The sequence below is a fragment of the Salmo trutta genome, chromosome 5 (genome assembly GCF_901001165.1).
Source record: "Salmo trutta chromosome 5, fSalTru1.1, whole genome shotgun sequence".
NCBI classification, from domain to species: Eukaryota; Metazoa; Chordata; class Actinopteri; order Salmoniformes; family Salmonidae; genus Salmo; species Salmo trutta.
Window position 1 is genome coordinate 49,626,312 of NC_042961.1, and position 20,520 is coordinate 49,646,831.

Consider the following 20,520-nt stretch of genomic DNA (forward strand, 5'->3'; position numbering starts at 1 on the left):
AACCCATTATTATGTGCCCACACTCTCCTATTCCTTTCATTTATTAATTCATCCACCCACCCATCCATTCTCTCCTCCCCAGGTGTGTACGATCACTATGAGGACATGGTGAACATGTTGCAGGTGTTGGAGCTGGGACTGTGGGGAGGCAGGGCCAGTACGGTGTTGGAGCTGGGACTGTGGGGAGGCAGGGCCAGTACGGTGTTGGAGCTGGGACTGTGGGGAGGCAGAGCCAGTACGGTGTTGGAGCTGGGACTGTGGGGAGGCAGGGCCAGTACGGTGTTGGAGCTGGGACTGTGGGGAGGCAGGGCCAGTACGGTGTTGGAGCTGGGACTGTGGGGAGGCAGGGCCAGTACGGTGTTGGAGCTGGGACTGTGGGGAGGCAGGGCCAGTACGGTGTTGGAGCTGGGACTGTGGGGAGGCAGAGCCAGTACGGTGTTGGAGCTGGGACTGTGGGGAGGCAGGGCCAGTACGGTGTTGGAGCTGGGACTGTGGGGAGGCAGGGCCAGTACGGTGTTGGAGCTGGGACTGCGGGGAGGCAGGGCCAGTACGGTGTTGGAGCTGGGACTGCGGGGAGGCAGGGCCAGTACGGTGTTGGAGCTGGGACTGCGGGGAGGCAGGGCCAGTACGGTGTTGGAGCTGGGACTGCGGGGAGGCAGGGCCAGTACGGTGTTGGAGCTGGGACTGCGGGGAGGCAGGGCCAGTACGGTGTTGGAGCTGGGACTGCGGGGAGGCAGGGCCAGTACGGTGTTGGAGCTGGGACTGCGGGGAGGCAGGGCCAGTACGGTGTTGGAGCTGGGACTGCGGGGAGGCAGGGCCAGTACGGTGTTGGAGCTGGGACTGCGGGGAGGCAGGGCCAGTACGGTGTTGGAGCTGGGACTGCGGGGAGGCAGGGCCAGTACGGTGTTGGAGCTGGGACTGCGGGGAGGCAGGGCCAGTACGGTGTTGGGAGCTGGGACTGCGGGGAGGCAGGGCCAGTACGGTGTTGGAGCTGGGACTGCGGGGAGGCAGGGCCAGTACGGTGTTGGAGCTGGGACTGAGGGGAGGCAGGGCCAGTACGGTGTTGGAGCTGGGACTGCGGGGAGGCAGGGCCAGTACGGTGTTGGAGCTGGGACTGCGGGGAGGCAGGGCCAGTACGGTGTTGGAGCTGGGACTGCGGGGAGGCAGGGCCAGTACGGTGTTGGAGCTGGGACTGCGGGGAGGCAGAGCCAGTACGGTGTTGGAGCTGGGACTGCGGGGAGGCAGAGCCAGTACGGTGTTGGAGCTGGGACTGCGGGGAGGCAGGGCCAGTACGGTGTTGGAGCTGGGACTGCGGGGAGGCAGGGCCAGTACGGTGTTGGACCTGGGACTGTGGGGAGGCAGGGCCAGTACGGTGTTGGAGCTGGGACTGTGGGGAGGCAGAGCCAGCATGGTGCTCCTACTACCAATAATGAGGAGCACGCACAGCCTACAGGTAAATACTGGAGATCTAACACATACATTTATGCTGTAGTTATGGAGTATAGTTATGGTCTAGATGTTGATCAAGTCAGTTGTGTTTTACCGTTAATGGTTCAGTGATTCAGGTTAGGATTGGTGAGAGAATAAGCTGATACTGGATCTGTGCCTACTTCTACCCAGAGACTCAGTTAGGACAATATAATGTGTTAACCTACACAATTTCATATTAGCTGAACCAGGTTTCTTTATGTTTGTTTTATTGGTGAATCTAAACTTTAATCGTCTACTTCTCAATCCCTGAAGAAGTCTTGTATGTGCAGTGTCTATGGAGGCAGTGAAGGGAGCCATGCCTGTTCTGTGGTAACTGGGAAGAAGATTTTGGTCTTGTCCTCCTCCGTTGCTATCTGGCTCAGGAGTTCAGTGAGGACAGCTAGTGAGGCCTTTGTAGCTTTCTCTATGGCACTAGCCTTACACCCTAGCCTGTCCAACACACCTCGATACGCTCCCTTGGTCCCATCCATCTTTCCCTTCCATCGTCGTTTGTATCCTCTCAGCACGGCCAGGTCCGGGGGGGTCCCTGCATTCTCTCCCAGGGCTTTGACTGGCTCCAGCAGGGCCTGGGCGAAGGCATGGACGGCCAGCTGCTCCATGCCCACCAGGGTTAACCCATTCTGGGTCAGCCCCGTGGCCAAGCCCACTTCAGAGGCTCCAGCCCCGGGGACCACCCTGGGCTCTGCTAGGAGGGAGCAGTAAACCCGCAGGGAGGCACGTAAAGCAGCCTCTGCGCTAATCAACAGGGCCTGGTCTGGGCTACGGACAGTCACTGTGACCTTACAGCAGGCCTCCTCCTCCAGGGGCTCCTCCACCACCACGCTGGCCCAGAGAGGGATACTGGTGGGGGTTTTCCTGGGTGACTGGCGGGTCTTTTTGAGTGAGTGGTGGTGGTGGGTTGTTGGGCTTGTCAGATGCCCTTTAGGCCTGTGTAGTCGTCGCCTGCGCTGGGCAGAGCGGACCAAGGTGATATGCTTGTAAATCTGTCTCTGAGTGGAGCAGCGGGACATGAGCTTGGCAAAGCTGCCATGGATCAAGACCTCAAACAGACCTCTTCTGTCCCTTCTCTTCCTCTCCTCTCCTCTGACCTTCTGAACCTCTGGCTCCACCGTCTCTCCTTCAGTCTCTCCCTCTCTCCATACCTCCCCTTCTCCTTCTGACCTCGCTCTCCATATCTCCAGGCCCAGATCCACCCAGTCGTCAAACGTATTTTCTTCCTTACCTTCATCATCCTCCGTTTCTTCATCATCCATTTGTTTCATAGCATCCTTCATCTTCTGACATATTCTCCGTTTAACTTGGTTCTCTAACTCTTCCTTTGTTTCTTCCTCTCTGAGTGACTCATTATTGTTTGTCTCGCTTTCTCCCTCCTCCACTTCACTAGCCTCTGCAGTCCTTTCACTTTCCATCTCTTTCCCCTTTTCCTTCCCCTCCTCCTTCATCATCTGAACTTCTTCATCTCCAGTCCTCTCCTCCTCCTCTCCCTTGGTCTGTATCAGCTCCTCTCCATCTGTTTCTATCTGTCCATCCTCGGTCTCTGAACCCTGGTCTGGTATAGCCTTCTCTAGCACCGTACACACTCTGACACAGCTGGGGTCAAAGGTAACTCCTTCCCACACCTCTCCTCGGTCACCAGAAGTTATGGGTCTCCAGCTGTGAACACAGCATCGGGCCACCACCCCCGACAGCAGGGCTTCGAACCCTGGCTGCCAGGAGGAGAGAAAGGGTCCCAGAATGGCCCTCACATCCAGCTCCTCCCTGGGGTCCTTTAGGGCCCCACAGGCCATCCCCTCTAACAGAGCCAAGGCCTTGCCACACGCCTGGCGGTAGCCCCCCTGGATCTCAGCCCCAGTCACCCCCAGGGTTAGTAGGTCCTTGGCCTGGGTCAGGAGAGAGGTGGCCAGGAGGAGGACCATCCCTGCCCCATCACCGTGCTCTCTGGCCTGGGTAGAGGCTGCGGAGGCCAGGGTGAGGGCGGAGGGGTCCTCCAGAGCCATGTGGGTTAGGACGGAGAGGGTGTCAGGGCTGGTGACTGGGGAGCTGGAGAAGCCGTGGGGGAAGCGGAAGAGAAGGGATTTGTCTAAGCCCCTGGGACCGTAGCATGGGCGGAGACGCTGTCCCAGGGCCACACAGGGCTCTACATGGAGGGCCTCCTTGGGACGTTGCTTAGGGATCCCGGGCCAACTGGGGATCTTATGGATTTTAGGAGTGTCTGTTGCTGGGGTGTGGTCGTCAATTATCATGTTGAGTCTGTAAAGAGGGACAGAGAGCGAGAGGTTAGCAGGCATTTTTTATAGTTCTCCACTTTGCCATTAAAAGTATTCAACTTCAACTCACCAGGCAGAGAGACAGAAGAGTTGGTAGGAAGTGTACAGATGGATTTTAAGTTAGAGAGAGGGGTTGACAGTTAGAGAAAGCCGAATAAAAAACATTTTCCCTGGAGTGAACTCGTAGTGGATCCCATCATGACGACTGTGGTGTAGCGTAGCACTGTGACGGAGGAGTGAACTCTAAAGCTCTCACAGGCCATCCACTCCACACACAATCACAAGCAACCCCCCCAGTCTAACATATGTCCACAGAACGTGGCTGCTATGTACCTCTGCTCAGCTCTACCTGGAGGAACAAGGGTTTGACATTAACATGGAGTGGACGGGCTCTCTGACAGACAGGCACATGAGAGGAGGCTGTCCTAGATTGTGTCCCATAACACCCTATTCCCTGTATAATGTTCTACTTTGACCCTGGCCCAAAAGAGTCTGGCCAAAAGTAGTGCACTAATCACAACTCCAATACCATCATTAAGTTTACCGATGACACAACAGTGGCAGGCCTGATCACCGACAACGACGAGACAGCCTATAGGGAGGAGGTCAGAGACCTGGCCGTGAGGTGCCAAGACAACAACCTCTCCCTCAATGTGATCAAGACAAAGATGATGATTGTGGACCACAGGAAAAAGGAGGACCGAGCACACCACTGTTCTCGTCAACGGGGCTGTAGTGGAGTAGGTTAAGAGCTTCAAGTTCCTTGGTGTCCACATCAAACTAACATGGTCCATGCACACCAAGACAGTCATGAAGAGGGCACGACAAAACCTATTCCCCCTCAGGAGAATGAAAAGACTTGGCATGGGTACTCAGATCCTCAAAAGGTTCTACAGCTGCACCATCGAGAGCATCCTGACTGGTTGCATCACTGGCTGGTATGGCAACTGCTCGGCCTCTGACCGCAAGGCACTACAGAGGATTGGTGCGTATGGCCAAGTACATCACTGGGAACAAGCTTCCTGCCATCCAGGACCTCTCTGTTCCAGGCGGTGTCAGAGGAAGGCTCTCAAAATTGTCAAAGACTCCAGCCACCCTAGTCATAGAGTGTTCTCTCTCCTACAGCACGGCAAGCGGTATCGGAGCGCCAAGTCTAGGTCCAAGAGGCTTCTAAACAGCTCCTACCCCCAAGCTATAAGACTCCTGAACATCTAATCAAATGGCTACCCAGACTATACGCATTGCCCCCCCACCCTCTGTTTTACGCCACTGCTACTCTGTTATTATCTATGCATAGTCAATGTGCAGGGGTACCGGTTAGTCGAGTTAATTTGTACATGTACATGTGAGTAATACAATTTGATATGGGAAGTAGGGTGCCGCAATTTCGGAGGCTGTCCTAGACTAAAGACCAGAACATCTCTCTGGGACCATGGCTATTTGGATAGGAATAGGAAGCCAACAGAGAAGGCTACACATTGCTTGGGGCTAGGAGTTCACGCAAAGCGAATACGCAACATATTGCCTATGGTACAGCGCATTCTGAAAGTATTCAGACCCCTTGAATTTTTCCACATTTTGTTACGTTATTCTAAAATGTATTAAATTGTTGTTGTTTTTTTACCTCAATCTACACACACAATACCACATGACAAAGCGAAAACAGGTGTTTAGAAATGTTATGAAAATACCTTATTTACATAAGCATACAGACCGTTTGCTATGAGACTCGAAATTGGATGTCAAGTGCATCCTGCTTCGATTGATCATTGTTGAGATGTTTCTACAACTTGACTCGAGTCCACTTGTGGTAAATTCAATTGATTGGACATGATTTGGAAAGGCACAAACTTGTCTATATAAAAAGGTCCCACATTTGACAGTGCATTTCAGAGCAAAAACCAAGCCATGAGGTCAAAAGGAATTGTCCGTAGAGCTGCGAAACAGGACTTTGTCGAGGCACAGATCTGGGGAAGGGTACCAAAAGATTTCTACCGCATTGAAGGTCCCCAAGAAAACTTTGGCCTCCATTATTCTTAAATGGAAAAACTTTGGAACCACCAAGACTCTTCCTAGAGTTGGCCGCACTGCCAAACTGAGCAATCGGGGGAGAAGGGCCTTGGTCAGGGAGGTGACCAAGAACCCGATGGTCACTCTGACAGAACTCCAGAGTTATTCTGTAGAGATGGGAGAACCTTCCAGAAGGACAACCATCTCTGCAGCACGTCACCAATCAGGCCTTTATGATACAGAGTGGCCAGACGGAAGCCTCTCCTCAGTAAAAGGCACATGACAGCCTGCTTGGAGTTTGCCAAAAGGCACCTAAAGGACTCAGACCTGAGCTAATGAAACCAAGATTGCCAAGCATCACCTCTGGAGGAAACCTTGCACCATCCCTACAGTGAAGCATGGTGGTGGCAGCATCATACTGTGGGGATGTTTTTCAACGGCAGGGACTGGGAGACTAGTCAGGATTGAGGGAAAAATGAACGGAGCAAAGGATCTTTGATGAAAACCTGCTCCAGAGTGCTCAGGACCACAGACTGGGGCGAAGGTTCACCTTCCAACAGGACAACCACCCTAAGCACACAGCCAAGACAAATGCAGAAACTTCCCAAATACAGGTGTGCCAAGCCTGTAGCGACATACCCAAGAAGACTCTAGGCTGTAATAGCTACCAAAGGTGCTTCAACAAAGTACTGAGTAAAGGGTCTGAATAATTATGTAAATGTGATATTTAATACATTTGCTTTGTCATTATGGGCTATTTTTTGTAGATAGTTTTTTTCCCTCAATTTAATTTTAGAATAAGGCTGTAATGAAACAAAATGTGGAAAAAGTCAAGGGGTTTGAATACTTTCCAAATGCACCGTATATTTCCTACCTGCAGGTTATTGAAGTCGACCCCCCCCCCCAAAAAAAATTGGGTCGAGTAAATATTGCTCATCACACCGCGTTAATACTGTTTACCTCTCCGCCTGTCATCAGTCAGGACAGCCCCAGATTCTAAGAGAGGGAGGAGAGAGGAGCGGGAGAACATCAGAAAACAACAACTGTGACATTTTCTATGATCAGACTCAGAGAGCTGATTCGTTCACTGTCATTCTGTCACTAGACTAGTAGCGTAAGTTAGATGTTGTGTTCTAGCGTTCTCTCTGCATCATTATAAGAAGAGAACCTAAAAGCTTGTCACGCGAGGGTAGCCTGTCACTGACTAACCATTCAGGCCTAAGGCGCCATACACACAAACAGTGCACACACGCATGCGCACACACACACACACACACACACACACACACACACACACACACACACACACACACACACACACACACACACACACACACACACACACACACACACACACACACACACACACACACACACACACACACACACACACTCGTCTCCTGACTCATGTATGATTCTTTCTGGCCCATCATCCCATCCCCAGCCTGTGTAGTCATCCTTATCTCTTGATTAGGATGAGTCCTCCTAGTCCTGTCCTGGTTGGGGCTCCCATCACATGACACGTGTGCTAATGTGGCATCGCTCAGCAGCCTGCCTACCACCCAAGTGAGGGCCCTGCTGACCTAAATAGGAGTGACATTCAGCAGGCAAGGGGATAGAAGGTGAAGGGAGAGAAGGATGGAGAAGAGGGAGGAGTGCTGGGTCGAGCACTGGGGGACGAGCGACTAAAAATAACTATTGGTTCTCTCTCCTGGTGGAGAGCACACTGTGATGGAGGAGCCATGGCACAGTGGTGGAGGCCACAGAGAGAGAGAGAGCCCTCTCTGACAAGCCTGGCCTAGAGGTCACTGACACACATTCCCCAGAGTACTAGTCTGGGCTACACTCCATAATGAAGACATATGAGTAGACACAGGAGAGCCCAGTCATGTCTAATGAGGTCAAAAGGTCATCAAATATTTACAGCAACACACTGCTGTGTACAGTATCACAACCACTGGAGCGCTCCCTGTACCTTTTACCATAGGTCAAGCATTAATCCATATGAATTAATTAGGTGGAGAGGGGAGGTAGAGGGCCATGTAAATAAGACATTATTGGTGGAGGGAGGGAGGGAGGGAGGCGCAGGCAGCTGATTAGGTGTGGAGTAGCTTTGAGGCTTTCAGGGTGTTCTGAAGTGAGCTTTGACTTTACAGGGTTGAATTAAACATCTCTCTGTAGGCTGAGACATAACATAGACGACAGTGATACACGTTCTATAACGTTGTATTCCCACGCACTCCACCATTACAGACGTACATAACACAGGATGTGTGTGTGTTGCACTGCTCTCTTTCATGCATAATGCAACTTTTTGTTTTAGATTTTTCGTTTGATGCCATTGTTATTTATGCTGCTAATAACCATAAAGAGAGTATGCGAATAGAGGGAGAAACATAAAGGTGAGGTAAAATATGCCAGAGGAGGGAAGGAGAGGGGGAGAAAGGGGGGAAATGAAAGAGTGATCTGAGTGTATGTTTATTTATTTCCCCTTTGTTATATCAGGTTAGTCCCATAGCAACTCCGTAAGCATCTACAAACGAGATGTTATATCAGGTTAGTCCCATAGCAACTCCGTAAGCATCTACAAACGAGATGTTATATCAGGTTAGTCCCATAGCAACTCCGTAAGCATCTACAAACATGAGATGTACTATGGCTCTTTAGAGAATGATCCAACTACTCCTGCCATACCATCTCCCTCCCAGGACTGACCTGCCTCCCTCTTAACTTTCGTCCAAAGGTTCATCCAGCCAGCCACTTACCCTCCTCAATCTTCCGACTAATACATTTTAATACTGAATGCACCACACGAGAGAGTGTCCGCACTTCCAAGACCCAGATATTTCTGAAGGCTCTGGAATATGGCGGAAACAGGGGAAGCCCAGCCTGCATAGTGAACTGTTAGTGACAATGCCTTTAGCATAAACTGACATAAACAGCTTGGCGACAGCAGATCTTAAAATGGACGCCACGCATGTGCACACACACACACACATGCCTCTGAAGAGATTCAGTATGCCACCCCCGGTCCTCTCCAAATACTACTGCCTCACCATCGAGAGCGTCCTGACCAGTTACGTCATGGCCTCCAGTGGGGGGGTGAAGACGCCCCAGTAAATCACTGGGACCATGCTCCCACCCATACAGGACATCTACTAGAAGCGATGCAGAGGAAGGCACACAGGATCAACAAGGACCCCACACACCCCAGCCACGAGCTGTTCTCTCCCTTACCGTTGGGCAGAGGGTATCGGAGCACAGGTCTGATACCAACAGGCTCAGAGACTGTTTCTATCTTCAAGCCATCAGACTGCTGAACACTTGAACTAGACTGACCACCTGCACTGACACTCCACACCTTAGCGTAGGCACTCACTCATGCACACACCCACACAGACAATGACACACACAAACAACGGCACACACAAACATACCCATTCATGCTACGGCACACACACCCACACACCCATTCATGCTACGGCACACACGCGCTGCCAGACTCTCATTAGTGCTCAATTTATACACTTACCCTCCAATCCTCCCTTTCTCTGATACACGTGTAAATATTGGACTACAATACATACTTATGCTAAAATGTTTATTCTATTCCACTGAGACATTTACTGTTTGTATTTCTTATCTTTTCTTATTTCTTTTTTTTAAAACTCTGTTTATTCAGTTTTACACACAAGACAACACAAAACAATATAAATAATATACTCAACTAGAACAAAAAAAAGAAAAAGATTAGCTTTAAAGATACCGTACTTTAGACAAGTTAAACACACCGGGCAGAAGGCTACAAAGGTTAAAGGGCAATCTGTAGTACAGGTACAGAGCGGACACCTCATCATTGTTCCTGTAAACAGTCAAGGGATAGGGGTGGAGAAATGCAACCACTCACAGACAGTCATGGCCACAGACCGACCATCCACTGGACCAAAAATAAAGTTTTACAATGCTTTAAAAGAAAAATAAATATAATAATCATTTTATGTAATAACAGGGCAAAACAAGCTCACATTTTAGTCTCTGACCGGGGAAGATGAACAAGGCATCCGCAGGTCACAATCAATAAGCACATCATCAACCTTAATGCACCCCCCCTCTAGTTTCAGAGAGCACAACACATCTCTCACCCAATATGTATAAGATGGGGGAGCTGCCATCTTCCAGTTCTGTAGTATTAGCCGTCTAGCTAAAAGAGTTGTATAAGTAACAGTGTCCAACTGAATTCTTGACAGGGGGGTACCTATGGGCAGTACTCCAAAAAGGATTGTAAGGGGAGACTGATCTATAACAGTGTCATGTATATCAGAGAAAGATTTAAATATTAATTCCCAGAAACCTGACAGTTTACGACAGCCCCAAAACATATGCAACAGCGTGGCTGGTTCCATTTTACATCTGACACAGGTAGGATCAAAATCAGAGAATATTCTTCCAAGTTTGTCCCCGGACCAGTGGATACGGTGAACCACCTTGAATTGAATGAGGCTGTGTCTAGTGCTAAAAGAGGACAAATGCACCCTGTGCAGCACAGATTCCCAGGTGTCTTCCGCAAGTTCCTTCCCCAAATCCTTTTCCCATCGAGTCTTTAAAGGCACCAAAGAAGGGTTCTGTAAGTCATTAATGATTGCATATACATCTGAAATTGCGCCCCTAGGAAGCTTGTTCAGCTCAAAGATGCTCTCTATAGCTGTACTCGCAGGCCTATGGGGAAATTCAGGTGTGTTAGCTCTGACAAAGTTCCTAGTCTGGAGATAGAGGAAAAAGTGGGATTGGGAGAGGTTGAACTTTTCCAGTAGCTGAGCAAAAAAGGCAAAAGTATCATCAAAGAATAATTGGGCTAGTGAGGAGAGGCCTAGTGAGTGCCAGATGGCAAAAGCCCCATCATTTAAAGACGGAGGAAATAAAATGTTCTGATTGATTGGGCCTGATAGAGAAAAGCCTCGGAGGCTACTGATTCCAAATTTTAAGAGACTGCTTTACAATTGGTTTGACACACCTTTTGCCTAGGGACACTGGGAGAGACAAGCACAACACAAAAGAAAGTGCAGCAGGTTTACACGATTCAGACTCCATCTGGACCCAGAGTGGTCTACAGAAGGGCTCTGAAATTTGCAGCCCAATAGTATGTCTGAAAATTTGGTAGAGCTAAACCACCCAATGCCTTAGGCTTCTGTAAATGTTTTCTACCAATCTGTGGTACCTTGCCATCCCAAATAAAATACATGAATGTTTGATCTAGTGAATTAAAAAAAGATTTTGGAATAAAAATGGGTAAACATTGAAATAAATATAAAAATTTGGGCAACACATTCATTTTAATGACATTAATCCTTCCAATAAGAGAAAGAGGTAGCGAATTCCAAAAAGTAAAATATTGTTTCAAACTGTCTGCTAGAGCAACAAGCAAGTTTTCCTGAAACAAATTTGAATATTTCTTTGTCACTAACACCCAAGTAGGTGAATTGATCCCGGACAATCCTAAACTGAAAACTTGTAAAAGAGCACTTTAAAGCAGCCTTATTTACAGGAAAAAGCTCACTCTTGCCTAGATTCAGCTTGTACCCTGAGATTGATCCAAACTTTTTAAGAACAGATAAGGCACGTGGCAATGAGGTATCAGGGTTGGAGATAAACAAAAGGAGGTCGTCAGCATATAGTGAGACTTTCTGCTCTAAGCCCATCCTGATTATACCTTGAATGGCATCATTAGAGCATAGTGCAATGGTGAGAGGCTCGATTGCCAAAGCAAACTACAAGGGGGAGAGTGGACAACCCTGTCTGGATCCGCGGTGCATGTGAAAATAGTCAGAGGATAAGTTGTTAGTCCGTACTGAAGCCATGGGGGAAAAATAAAGAATCTTTATCCACGCAATGAATTTGGGGCCAAAGCCAAATCTGTAAAGGGCAGCTGTTAGGTAGTCCCACTCAATGCGGTCAAAAGTTTTTTCCTCATCAAGTGAGACCACCACATCTGTGTACCCCGATGCTGGGGAGTACAGTATATTCATAAGGCGTCTAATATTGAAAAACAAATGCCTATTTCTCACAAAGCCAGTCTGGTCAGAGTGTATTACTTGGTGCAGCGAGCCTTCCGTACAGATGGCTAAGAGCTTGGCTAGGATTTTGTAATCACAGTTTAAAAGCGAGATTGGGCGATAGGATCCACATTCCAGGGGTCTTTGTTTTTCTTTAATAGTAATGAAATTGAAGCCTGATAAAGACTAGGCGGTAGCTTTGAGGTATTAAGGCACTCTGCAAATAAACGAGACAAGAATGGGCAAAGCAGACCAGAAAACGTCCTGTAAAATTTGGTTGGAAAACCGTCCGGACGGTCACTGAGACACTATGTAAACAAACTGAATAGGTGAATGAGACAGCCTAGAAACAAAGGAGTTAAGTAAAACCTTAATACAATGAAATTAAAATGACTGAATGCTTGTAAGGCAAGCACACTAGATGATCAAAACATTAGATCACATCAAATAAGCCTGAATGGGTTCACCAACTCCCCAACTATACAAGACTAGTATGTTATAACTAAACATAATTGTACCACAGGTGGGCTACTTACTATCCACAGTTCGCAAGCAACAGTTGCTGATCTATGAGCAAGTTCAAGAGTTCTTGATGTGACGTTGAATGTGAGCCATAGCCTCATCCGGAGACTCAAATCTGTAGTCTTTACCATCATGAGATAGCCATAAACGGGCCGGGAATCGCAGTCCATACTTCACACATGGATGGTCCTGTAGTAGTCATTTGGCCTGCCCGAAAGCTGTGCGCTGCCTGGAAACAGTGGGGGAGTAGTCCTGGTAGATGGAGAAGCTCTGTCCTTGAAAGCTCAGAGTGGTATTGCGGGCTCGTCGGAGAATCTCCATCTTCTCATGGAAAAAGTGCACTCGAAGAATTATATCACGGGGCCTCTCACCATCCTGGGGCTTTGGGCGCAGCGACTGGTGGGCACGATCAATCAGGGGCTTCTCATCCAAGGGCAAGAACATCCTTCAGCAGCCCAGAAATGAAATCCGTGGCGCGAGGGATTTCCGCTGACTCTGGAACCGATACCAGAATCCCTCCTAACTCACACAACTCTCCTGCACCTTTTTCAAATCCGCAGCCAGGCGTTTCACGTCAGCCTCCAGGGAGGTAGTTAAGTCGGAGACATTGGTAGCGGAGGTCTCCAGTGCTGCAATCGCTGTAGTGTGCAACTCTGTTGTTGTTTTGAGTGATGTGATTGCTGGCATCGTCTCGTTCTGCAGGATGGTTAGATCTGCTTTTAAAGTATCAGAAACCTCCTGTATTCGGGCCTCAATCGTAGAAACTACCTCTGTTTTCATTTCAACTATCTCAGAGCGTAGTAGTTTGATGGCCTCGAGAATGTTCATTTCAGCGCCGCCAGGCCAAGCCGCACCCCCGGGTAAAGTGTGAGTCCCCGGGCCCTCAGACTCAGGAGAGGGCTATGATGAGAGTGGGTCTTGTAGGCCGGGTTTTCTCAAAGTCATGTTTTTGGCCTTATGTTTCAAAGACATGCTGACATTTGAAAGCAAAGTAGTCTTGGTTTTTACGGGAAGGGATCACCAAACTAATATTTGAAAATAAATACGGTTCTGCAGCAAAATTCACATAAACTTTAAGAATACTCCGGGACTAAACGGAAAACACGTCAGTCACACATGGCGTCCCTTCAACCCGGCCCTTTTATTAATTCTTATTGTTGTTGCGAACCATGTGTATCCTGTACATACCACGACTAATAAAACTTGAAACACCAGATCACAATGGGCATGGGATGTTCCCAGCAGAACAACTCATAGACACCTCCAGTACATTAGTTGTACATTAAAGTACAGAAAAGTCAGGGAAAGATCCACAGAACTCCAGTGCTGTAGTGTGCTACACCTCCCTATAACCTGCCTGCTGCAGCCCTGCCCTGGGCCACCAGTGTCACGGTTACATTTTTAAACATGTGATTGTTTTTAAAATATTAACAACATACAGAGCCCCCTAGCTCGGAAGCTCGTCTTCCACATGAATTAGCTTTTGCGCCGTAGACGACGGAGGGATGAAAATCGAGAAAGTGATGTTATATTCATATGGTAGTTACAACGGAGGTTAGAAGTTGCCTGCTAATGTCACAGTGTGACTGTAATTTCTGGTGACAGTACGGTTGTGGTGAGACACGGTACCATGTTAGCACCTGCCGTGGTAACAGGCTGCTTAAGGTCAACAAGGACCAACTGACTTCCTCCTCAGAGAGAGAGAACTTCACATGCAGCTTGGAAGGAGGACGAGGAGAGGTAGACTGATCTGTTTTGAGCTGTCTTGCCAATGGCTGACAATGACCATAGGAGTTGGCAAAACAGCACAAACAGGCTAAAGAACGCTGCCGCTGTTAAGGCTGTTTCTCTTGGGGTGAAGAATATTTGTCCTCCTAGAAGAGTGGCTTTTCATGAAGTTTAAGTCTATTTCTGTTTACTGGAAGATAGGGCACCAGAAAACCTTGAAATGATTGTCAATGGAGATAGAAAGGGAGAGAGAGTGATGTATTCAAGGGAGTGCACAGAGAAGGATGAGCTGAGGAGGGGAAAAAGAGTGAGCGAGACAGAGGAGGAGAAAATAGAGAGAGGTGCCAGGGGCAGATGAGGATGCCATGGAGGTGGCAGAGCAGCGGAGAGAGACAGTGATGAAGTGGTGGAGAGCGGAAGAGAGGGAAAGAAGGAGGAATAATAGATGACAATAGAAGTGCATTAGAGAGCGGGGGGAAGGGGGCTGCGCGCATGTCCGTGTGTGTGTCCTCAGACTACCATGAGAGGACAGGAGACAGGGGGACACGCAGTGCAAAGTGGAAGCAGTGGATCCAGTTGTATCATGTTAAAGCAGGTGACAAACTGCCATGGTCCCAGTCCTACAAATAACTAGCCCTCTCTCTTACTGGTACATCTACCTTACATAGAGCAACCTCCTTTCTATTGAGTCACTGAGTCTGTAACATGGAAGCATGAAAAGACACCTTAAAACTAACTAACTAACTACTAGAAGTCATGTCTGAAGTGCCTTAAGGGAATAATATCGAACAGTCTGTGCTGTCAGACGGGAAAAGATTAGATAGCAAATCATTATCAACAAAGGTGGCCTCATTCACACCACAGGCTACCTAGTAAAAACGCACTGAAACAAGACAGCGTCATCACTCACTTCTCAGTCGTCGCCCTCCCTCGGCTTGTACCCCCCTGCCCTCTGCCTTCCTCCTACACACGTCTGCCTCCGTCTACCTCCTTCCCTCCCCTCTGCCTCCCCAGCTACCCTCTGAAGTAGGCTGTCATGTGGAGTGTGAGTGGTCTTCTCCTCTGCCATATGCGTGGCGTGTAAGAGTATAAACTAGCTGTCACCACACCGATGCTGCTTCTTCCTGTTGGAATTCATATCAGACACAACAAAGGAGGTGGCTGCATGGCGAGGTCACGGGCCACAACCATCCTTCCTACATTATTCATGGGCCACTTCCCTGTCCGCCACACACACACAGCAGCTGAGTTTGTACTGTCACGTCGCAACAAGGTCACCTGTCAGCGTTTGATTGAATTTGGGAGACAATATTTTGAAAATTACTTTCGAAATGTTATTGATAGACTGTAGGTTTAGATTTGCTTATATTTGAGTTGATAATTTGCGAGTTTGGAAGACGGCAGTGTTTTTTCTCCACTCCCCGAATGTCATCGCATCATGAAATTTTAAAATTTGCCTTCCCCTGTCATTGTTTGTACTTCTTTGCTTGCATAATTAAGCAGCGAGGGAGGCAGACGCCCTAGATGGTGTCTCCTGACATGGGACGTGTACTCGAGGAGAGCTGGGAGGTTGTGGCTGGGGAATTTAATTGAGTTTGTGTCTGTCCATGTCCAAAGTACTGGCTATCTTTGTCTCTTGTTCATGCTGGACACAGAACCAGCTGTCTGCGCTGGGCCTGACTGACGCCTGGGACCAGAAGACAGACGATTTCTCCGGGGCTTCAGCGTCCAAGGGGCTCCACCTAAGGACCGTCCACCACTGGGCCTCACTGGCGCTGGGCTCCGAGGCTGGGGAGGGGGCGATTGAGCTGGGGGATGAAAAAGGTGGAGAAGCCCAAGCTGTTCTACGCCGACTACTCCTTCATTGTCCTTGTGAGGGATAACACTACGGAGGCCCTGCTACTGTTGGGGCTCTGGACCAGGCTGGGGGGGGACTGCCTTGCATGATGTGCTGTAGTGGGACCACCCCACTGGAGACTACACATTCGCTCTCTGTACTCACACACATGCTGAAGCCATTGAGACTGACAATCATTGGCCCCTCTTAGACTCTCTCTATGACACACATTCACAAAACCTAGCGGACTAGCAGACAGTTAGACATTGTGTTTCGTAGGCTGACTAACTGGCCCACTGAGACTGGCACTGCCACTCACTATGACACACTATCAGGCTGCCACGTCTTTACACTGACAATAACACCCCCCCCCCCCGACACTGGCACGCTCACACAGACTGTCTGACACTTACGACACACATGAATGGAAGTATAATACATTACCACACATGACAGAAACACTGAAACGCTAATTTAGAGGGACTGACACACACAGGTCCTCTCTTGGCACTGGCGCGAGAGTCAACAACAGAATCAAAATGACAAACAAACAAACAAACTTGCACACCGACAAACACTAACGTTCTGACAAACCAATCTGGCACCAGTTGACAAAACGAGAACAACAACAAGACTAACAGTCACGGACGGAGACACAGACACCGAGTCATTCAAGGAGACATGCGGAGGTAGGCAGTGATGTGACGTGGCGGGCAGATGAAGGGTGCTCTCTGTGGGACTGATAAGCTGGCTAGAGGCCCCCCTTCCCCTGGCCCCCTGGGTGTCTACTGAAGGAACGATCGCTGTGTGTGTGTGCTGCATGCTTGCGCTCCTGTGTGTGTGTGTGTGTGTGTGTGTGTATGTGTGTGTGTGTGTGTGTCTGTGTGTGTTTGTGTGTGTGTGTCTCCTGAGAAGAGCAATCGCTAAGCCAAGTAGTTATTGATGGGACTGGCTTAATGTTAATGTCTCAGAACAACACATACGGACCAGGTACCTTGTAATTCCATCAGGGATCAATGAGGCCAGGGACTTTGTGTTGTGCCATTTACAAAGCTGTAACTAATTTATGGCACCCGACTGGACACATTGACTTTAATGTAGCTAATTTCATTATTATGGGCTATCAATGTCAATGTTATGGATTCGCATTTGTCTTAAGATGTATTACAATGCTGGAGGGATCAGTTAGTGTACGACTGAGTAGTACCAACATCTGAAAATGACTGTGTTCATTGTATGCGATTGAGTGGGAGGTTTTATTTTTATAGCATGATATGAAACATTGCTGTACTATATTGTAAGCTTTTTGATTGTTTTTTTTTTTCAACGCTTCAGCAAGGCATCTACTTATTTTCCATGTCAATAAAGCTGTCCTTTTTAAATTTTGCATTGCATTTCTCAATCCATTCACCTACATTTAGCGACGATAGAGTAGATAATTGAGAGAACACAGACAGATTATTGCCAATTCAGTTGAGACCACAATAACTGTCCACCCTTGACAGCAGTCAGCAGTGATAAAGACAGAGCGCTGCTTTTTTAATACTTCCTCCTCGCACTAAAATGGATCGGCTCGTCTGGAGCCTCAGAGGTCTATGAAACTAGATTTAGAGGCCAGAACACACATCAAGATATTGAGCTTTGAGTCTTGACAAATTGCACACTGATAGGGGCCTAGCAGGACCCACAGCCCCCATGACAGTTATGGCTGCCCTAAAACTTACCCAACAAACTTTCCGTCCAGAAGGCTACAAAACAAGCAAGACAGGAAATATGACCGTTTGTTCTCCACAAATGAATTATTGAGAAATAAAAACGGGGGGGGGGGGGAGAGTCACTCTTTGCCATTAATCTTAAAAAAGAATAAGTGTCCCTGCGTAGACATGTTTTATTCAAATGTTTTAGTCTCTAGGTTTTTTTTGCTGATTCCAATGGATGCCTTAGTGCTTTGCTAGTCGCACAGACGTCCAGATGTCATAACTTTTGCAGGACCTGCAATGTTTGTGACCAAAATAGAAATATGTTACAGTTTCTTAGTGGGTTAAAGTGTAAATGGGTAGCAACATCTGTCCTGTTAGGAACTATGGAATATGCTGCCCAGAGACAAGCCTATAGACTGCTAATGCACATTCTTGAAGTCTCTGATATTGTACCAACTATCACAACACTATTTATTATTATTATTTAATAAGCAGCATTGCTACTAAAACACTAATCCCAAAGTACAGGACTACACAGTACTAGATCAGCTAGTGAACTAGGTAACAATATGCTGTTGTTCTGGCTGTGTGTGTGCTGACTAAGCCATACTGCAGTAGTAATGTACAGTATAAGGTATAAAGAGTAGTGGCTGAGTAAACACAAAGCCCCATTGACAGCAGGCTGATGAGCATGCAGGCTGTTGCTGTTCTGTGTGTGCATGCATCAATCTTGCTCACAGCATCAGCCCTCCTGCTGACTCACATTCACTTTCTATTTAGCTCAAAAGCAGCTAGCAGAGAGCTTTGCAAAAGAGAGTATTTACTTTCCTTCTGAGACGCAGTCAAATCTCAAGACAGAGTGAAATACAAACACAGCTCTAAATGTATCTCTATATCATTCTGTTTATGTCGACGTGTCTTGAGATTTTACTCCACCATTTACTCTGGTCCTAGGCTACAGAACTATTAACCAATAGATACATTACACACTCAAGAACATTTTGTTTAGATGTTTACAAGATGGCATGAAGAGTAAAGTTTACTCTCTCTCTGAAGGTCAATGCGCACATGCACGCACACACACACGCACACAGTCTGTCTATGGAATAGACAGGTAATTGAGTTGAATACATTATTGGGGCTAGGGGTTGAATGACAGAGCGACATTATCACAGCCAAAAGCTTCCAATATAGCTTCCACAATATAAAGGGGTTAAGGGAATCTCTGGTTGCATCTCTGTTTTTAAATAAAAGTTTACAAAAAGCTGGCCTTGAACTAAATCTCCCCTGCTGCCGTTTGTCAAGGTTCAGCTCTGAGCGGCCTGTGCCATCGGATGCACAACAGAGAGTTGAAAGAGTGCACTCTCTCCTCTCCTAGTCGAGAGGAATCCCAGCCGCAGTACTTACCCTTTTGAGTAAAAAGGCCAATTGCTCACTATGGCTGTGTGATCCTCAGGGGTCAACGGGCAGATAGGAATCTTACAGGTGCCTGTCCATTTTCGCCTTGTCTCTTTTAAAAGCATGAGAAGTGGAAATGGTGAAAAGTGAAAGAGATTTGTTAGGTTAGAAAATGTTTGATGTTTCAAAATTCTTTCAGCCTCTTAGTCATGTTGACATGTGAGGGACCTCTGTATGTTCATGCTCCGCCATCATTGATAGATCATTTGGAGGAGAGCTAAGAGAGCGATGCAATAATGAATAGGCTTACTAAGGATGTATTTTGTTATATTTAAATGAGTAAACGCAAAATTGTCCCATGGCCTAGATTTTCTCGAGTTTGTTAAGTGTTTACTAATGACATGTCCAGTTTAGTTTCACATTCATAATGCGAACGTTTCATTGACCTAATCCTACTCATCCAGGCTCAGGCACTCTGCAGTGAGTCAGGGACGCTCTTTTAAATCCATATTTTTTTTTAGAATTAAGATATTTTTCAGCAGGAATGTAATATGTCAATTTCAGTGCAGAATGTGTAACATATGCTTATAATTTTCGCAATATCACTCACTTTGTTGACTTACCGTAGTCCTCGGTTAAGAAGGATTTTGTAAATTGTGGAGATGACAGTTGGTTGTATTCGCTCAAAACCTGGCACGCGGACTCGGGGACCCAGCTGTGTTCACGTGCTGCATTTCTGACTACTGTTTATTTTGTATTATTTATATGGAATGTATCACTTATAGCTAGGGAACTCAATGCATCAATGTGGGAGTGTAAAATGTGTACGCACATGACAAATGTGCCAACCTGCTTCCAGCTTTTTTTTTCATGAACTTTTCTTCCTCCCCATCAAAATCGGGGTGGCCTAATTTTCGCAATTGGCAATCAGTCTTTTTGCTTTATGAGCGAATTAGGCTCACATTATTGTAGACGGCTTGCCTTCTCGTGGGGCCCGAGTGCAACCGAGAAAGGGAGTTGAAAATGGTGCAAGCGCCGTTTGCATGGAGACGTGTCTTACAGCCTCTACAAATCACGAGAGTGGGGGCAACAACACAGAAGAAACGTAACAGTTGGCTAGCCAGGTTACTCAAACCGTTGTATATCTAGTGGTTTTAGAGTATGTAAGAATAAACTGCTAAATCATTACAAACGTGGATTTGCCAACAGTATTATTATCTTACGAAAGGGAAGGTGGTTGTCAACTAGTTCAAGTTCTATTGTTACATGCACAAGTACAGTGCAATGCTTAACTTGCATGCTAGTTAGCTAAGATATTTGGTCTGCAGCTCCCAGTAGCTAGCTAACGTTAGCTAGTCAAATGGGGTTGCTAAGTACCTCTGATGTACAAATATACCATTTTGGAAAGGAAATTATGCACTCCTTCAGAGGCGTTATAACGCCAAACTTTTAACGAAAAAAAAAGTGTATTACGTTAGCTAGCTAACGCTACTGTATGTTAAATAACTTATACAGAA

General features: G+C 47.4%; 1 protein-coding gene across 1 annotated transcript; it reads right to left on the reverse strand.

Annotated features, from left to right (window-relative positions):
- Positions 1-1,689: 1,689 nt before the first annotated feature.
- On the reverse strand, positions 1,690-19,653 carry LOC115194371 (T-complex protein 1 subunit theta-like). The gene is made up of 3 exons (XM_029754020.1): positions 19,627-19,653; positions 19,013-19,115; positions 1,690-3,741 (listed from the first exon to the last, which is right to left on the reverse strand). The coding sequence occupies exon 3, from the start codon at positions 3,732-3,734 to the stop codon at positions 1,764-1,766; it is 1,971 nt and encodes a 656-aa protein (XP_029609880.1). The 5' UTR covers positions 3,735-3,741; positions 19,013-19,115; positions 19,627-19,653; the 3' UTR covers positions 1,690-1,763.
- Positions 19,654-20,520: the final 867 nt, after the last annotated feature.

Excerpts from the sequence above, each read along its gene's own strand:
- LOC115194371 (XM_029754020.1), bottom strand. The coding sequence starts at position 3,734 with ATGATAATTGACGACCACACCCCAGCAACAGACACTCCTAAAATCCAT.